Raw genomic sequence first — 4,877 nt, 5'->3', positions numbered from 1 at the left:
AAAATTGAATTGAATTAAAGTAGAACACTTGAGATATTATCTGCTAATCACACAAGAACTCTGCAATAGTCCTGTCACGACTTTAAACAGAACTAAAAACCAAATACTTCCCTGAGGAACTTTAATTGGTAAACTGTAATTATTACCACTTCCCTTCATACAGGCTGTTACTTTAAAAAAAAGATTAATGATTCTTATCTGCTGGTAAAATAATCTATAATAGAACAAACCCGTAAGCATCTCATCAATGTTTAACAGTATGTTGTTTTATTATTTGATGGGTTTGAAGCATGACAACACAATTTTACAGCAGTGATATAATCAAGCATTTGTTTCTTAACATATACTTATTTTAGGCCACAATAATTTGTACATTCCTCACTTTGTTCCCCCTGTGACCGTGTCATACGGGAAACTGCGTACAGTATCGCACGCACAGTAGAGTACTTCCCCACTCAGAAATCCGTTATAATACCTGCCGAATTTAAAACCCCAGTCACAGTCTCAAAGCAGGAGTCCAGTAAAGACTGTCACAGGGGACCAGACGCCTTCAAACCAGCTCTCATACAGGACTGCAGCAGGACTTTAAACATAAATTTGTTCAGGATGAACAGAAATCTACAGGAGGAAATTGGTATTTAAAAATACTTTCATCTTTATATGTCTGCATTTAAAATACATTTACCATATGTTTATGTGGCAGGATGTTGTCTACATTTGTGTTTGATTTTTATCTTTCAGAGGAAATCGAGGAAAAAGCAGCAGCTAACTACGTCAATGTACCAGCATGCACTGTGGAGAAAGTACATTCCAGGTACATTTCACACATTTAATATAGTTAAACACACTGTAAACCCAAATAAGTACTAACATTTTTTTGAGTTTATAAACTCAAAAATCTGAGGTTGTTAGAGCTTAAATATTAGAAGTAATGTGAACTTGCATTTTTTTGATTACCGTTAAATTACAATACTATTATTAAGCCACCTCAAATATTATCAGTTAATGCAACTCGAAAATTCGAAGTTAACATAAGTGAATAATTTCTTTAATTCAGTATTTCATGTTCACCAAACTCAATATTTATTGGTTTCTTGTTTAACACCGACTTCATAAAACTCAAAATCCTTTACATCAAAACTCAAAATATTTGTTGCAACTTATTTAATCAAATTAAGTAGTACTAATTTAAAGTCAAATTAAAACTACAAAAACATCAATTATGATGTTTGAAAATGTGAATGTTTCAAAGTTCAGCTTCTTTTTCCTGTAAGACTTAAAAGCACCTTTGACTGTTAAATCAGCATCATTAAGTAAACTGAATTCTTATTTCTCTCTCAGACAAGAGGTTTCGCTGCTTCTCTCAGTATTTTCTACCAATAGCAGTGTGTTGGCTGATACTGTTGGTCATCATGGGCCTCCGTATCTACTGTGAGTACCACTGTCTTAACTTGTTGTTGTTAGTCCTTATTTAAAGGACAGGCTGACATTTTGTCACATCTGTCAGATACCTACATGTACATAGAAACAGTTTTTGCTCGGTGTAATCCTTCCTCCTCTTCATACTGGCTCTGCTCAAAGATGTATTCCAAAGTTGATCTGAAGCTAATATGAGGCTTCAGCAGTCTGAGTTAGAGAAATCAAGTGTGTATCATCTAAAATACAATCTTTATAGTAACAAGTTCCCTCTTTGTGTTTTCCCAGACAGGATTTTTGCTGCAGAGTGATAACGACACAAATATATTTGAAGATAAAAAACTTGTCATATTTTGACAAACTGAAGTAGGACTGTGGACTTTGTCCTCTATCTCTTACTTTGGAATTGCATTAGAAAGATTATTCTCCAGTATGAACAGGAGGAATGATCAGAGCTAGAAAATTCAGTTTCAGTTTTAGTGTTCATATGGACACCTAACTATTGTTTTAAGATAGATTTAAAACATGTGAATCCATCCTGTAATGTCTTTTATTATAAGGTGAAGTGTCATGATTGACAAAACCAAAAATGCATTATCACTATGATTAAGAAGCTCATTTTCATTTTGCAGTTGCTACATTAAGTCATGAGAGTGATGTAAGTGAGCTGATGTCTGCCAATCGCAACCTGACAAACCTCAACGACAAACTCAGTGTCTTAGAAAACCAGATCACAGACCTGACTGCAGTAAAACAGGAGCTGGAGACGGAGAGGAACAACTTAACAGGACAAATACAAAACATGGAAACAAACTGGAACACACTCAACATCACTCAAACTCAGTGGTGCATTAATGAATACGGCCCAAACGTAAATAACGGTATGTTAAGATCCCATTAATTAGGTCCAATAATAACCAATAATAATAATAATATCACAGAGCAGTAATGTTGTTTATTGGTTGGTCTCTGTAGTTTCAGAGAGACGGTGTAGAGAATGTCAGAAGGACTGGGAACTCTTCCAGTCCAGCTGCTATCTGATTAATGATCCTCCTGATCGGAAAACCAGGGAAGATGCTCAAGACGACTGCAGAGCAGAGCACACATTCCTAAACACTTTGAATCATAAATCTATCAGCCTTGATCTAAACATCATGTTCTTCCCTCAGCTTCTGGATACCAACACCACCACCACCTCCTACTGATGGTCAGTGTGTATTTTCTGACAAGTTCAGATGGAGATCAGAGAGCTGTACTGAGAGAAGTTGATGGATTTGCTAAAAGAAGGCTTTATCTGTTTAAACACTGCAGTCAGACTTGAGAAGTTTACTGGATACTCTACATGATAATATCAACTGGCTTATAAATAAACCATGAAGACTTCTACTTCACAATTTAAGTCTTTTTCAGAAATGTATAGGTTTTTAATTTTTAATTTAGAATAGATGGTTTCTTTGTTACAAGAATATTCCTAAAAAATACACATAATGAATGGAGTAATCTATTTCTTACAGATAACCAACCTAAACATTTGTGCATTGTAACATTTGTTCTCTATCCACACCTGAGCCCTATACGCACGGCTCTATTTCGCACCATTTGCAATTTTTTTTTTCATACTACTGAACAATAGTCAAGATTAGACAATATTAGAGCTTTAACTACTACTTTGGTTGAGCTTTGTGACAAATATGGTGCATAGCTTTTAACAACAAAAATACCACTTCCCATCTTAACAACCATATTATTTATATGCTTTGTCTATGATCATTTACTATCTAAAATAACTCCTAGAAGTTTGGTCTCATGGACCAGTTCAACAGATACATCATGTATACAAAGCTTCAAATCAAGTTGATTATGTGTGTGTGAGTGTGTGTTTGTGTGTGTGTGTGTGTGTGTGTGAAAATATATTGAATAGGTGAGAATAGATTTTGGATAATAATGGTAGGCTACTGCAAGAATCCTTTGTTAGAGATGTGATGTTTATAATTTGTATATCAGCAGATTGATGAGAGGGACAGACAGACTGCTCAGCTTCCTGTTTCCTGTGTGACAGGTTATATTGTTGCTACTTATGAACCAAAATGGAGGCACAGCATCACTTGTTTTTCTACAGCTTTTAATGTAAAGCATATTATTATTTAGAGTGTTTTATCTATCCAGAAGCAAAGTCCTGTTTCATTACATTGAATTAAACGCTGTAACACATTGTTGGTATTTTCTTTTTCTAACTATTCTTAAATATTGCTAACTCCATGTCAGAACAAACAACATCATTCAGGAAGTTACTCAAGACTTTGAGGGGTTTAGACTGAGACAAGACCAAGACTTTGAGGAGTTGAGAAGGAGTCAAGACCAAGACTTTGAGCAGTTGAGACCGAGACAAGAATAAAATGCCAACTCCTTTGGGATGGACTGTAAGTTATCTCTCTGCTGATTATCTTTGTTCATGCTGTCACTCTGTAAAGCTTTTCCCTCTGAACCCAGAAAAGATCTTCTGAACACTCGAATGGAAGTCATTTATATTTCACTAGACACTACCGAGGATTCAACCTGTGAATCCACTGACTTAAAAACCTGCATCTGAACTCTGCAGAGCAGCGTAACGTGACTCAGCGTCGGAGCCTCGGCAGACGAGTGTCGGACCGAGGTGACTTCCTGACTCAGGGCTACCATGACACAGCAGCTTTTTATTTCATCAGAGACTCCTGAAACCAGGGGTTGCTGTTGCGTTTCAAATGAGAAAACGGAGCGGAGAGGACGGCAGGAAGCTGACAGAAGTTTGGAGAAGAGGATGGAGACGGGCTGCTGATGTTTCTTTGAAATTTCCTCCAGCTGTAAAAGCTGTTTTGCAGCTTTGACCAAGAGGAAACTGGCAACAGATAGTGGTGGAAGAAGTATTCAGACCCTATACTTCAGTAAAAGTACTAATACCACACTGAAAGAATCAAATAACACTGCATCTCTTTGAATCGCCAGGCTGCAGAAACGATGTGACAGATTGTCGGATTGGTCTATTATCCCTCAAGAAATTTGGGCAGTTTTATGTGTTTTGCTTGGAAACATAATCTTAACTAGCAACACTGCTTGTAGTTCTACTCCTATATTTCCCTTGAACACATTGTCGTGACGTGTTGTACAACCATTGGCTACGTGCCTAGTGTGCGGTATTGATTACTAGCTACCCTGAAACGGAGAAGATGAACGGTACAGAAATGTTAGTTAGGAATAACAATTCACCAGAATCCGGGAAATGAAGTGTTTGACGTTGAAAATGTTATGTGGGAGGACCCCCTGACCCCGGCCGACCGTTGACAGAAAACCCCGTCGATATGATCAGTCGCGTCCCCGAGGTCCAAAAAAGTGCCACAGAACAGACCAAAAAGACGAGAGGAGACGAGACTTAATACATCTCTATAGCAGCAGGCGGCGCTAATCTGTAATGTTGCCCAGGAAAT

At 37.2% G+C, this 4,877-nt stretch overlaps 1 protein-coding gene across 1 annotated transcript; it reads left to right on the top strand.

The window, feature by feature from the left end:
* Positions 1–509: 509 nt before the first annotated feature.
* LOC120561730 (C-type lectin domain family 12 member B-like) lies at positions 510–3,629 on the top strand. The gene is made up of 5 exons (XM_039804947.1): positions 510–634; positions 742–814; positions 1,342–1,431; positions 2,049–2,297; positions 2,392–3,629. Exons 2-5 carry the CDS (start codon positions 778–780, stop codon positions 2,619–2,621), a joined length of 606 nt encoding a protein of 201 aa, XP_039660881.1. The 5' UTR covers positions 510–634; positions 742–777; the 3' UTR covers positions 2,622–3,629.
* Positions 3,630–4,877: the final 1,248 nt, after the last annotated feature.

The sequence above is a fragment of the Perca fluviatilis genome, chromosome 7 (genome assembly GCF_010015445.1).
Source record: "Perca fluviatilis chromosome 7, GENO_Pfluv_1.0, whole genome shotgun sequence".
NCBI lineage: Eukaryota > Metazoa > Chordata > Actinopteri > Perciformes > Percidae > Perca > Perca fluviatilis.
This window is presented reverse-complemented; position numbering and strand designations above follow the sequence as displayed.

Coding starts and splice junctions, on each gene's coding strand:
- LOC120561730 (XM_039804947.1), top strand. CDS start 778: ATGTACCAGCATGCACTGTGGAGAAAGTACATTCCAG. Junction 815..1,341: donor GTGGAGAAAGTACATTCCAG/GTACATTTCACA, acceptor TTTCTCTCTCAG/ACAAGAGGTTTCGCTGCTTC. Junction 1,432..2,048: donor CATGGGCCTCCGTATCTACT/GTGAGTACCACT, acceptor TTCATTTTGCAG/TTGCTACATTAAGTCATGAG.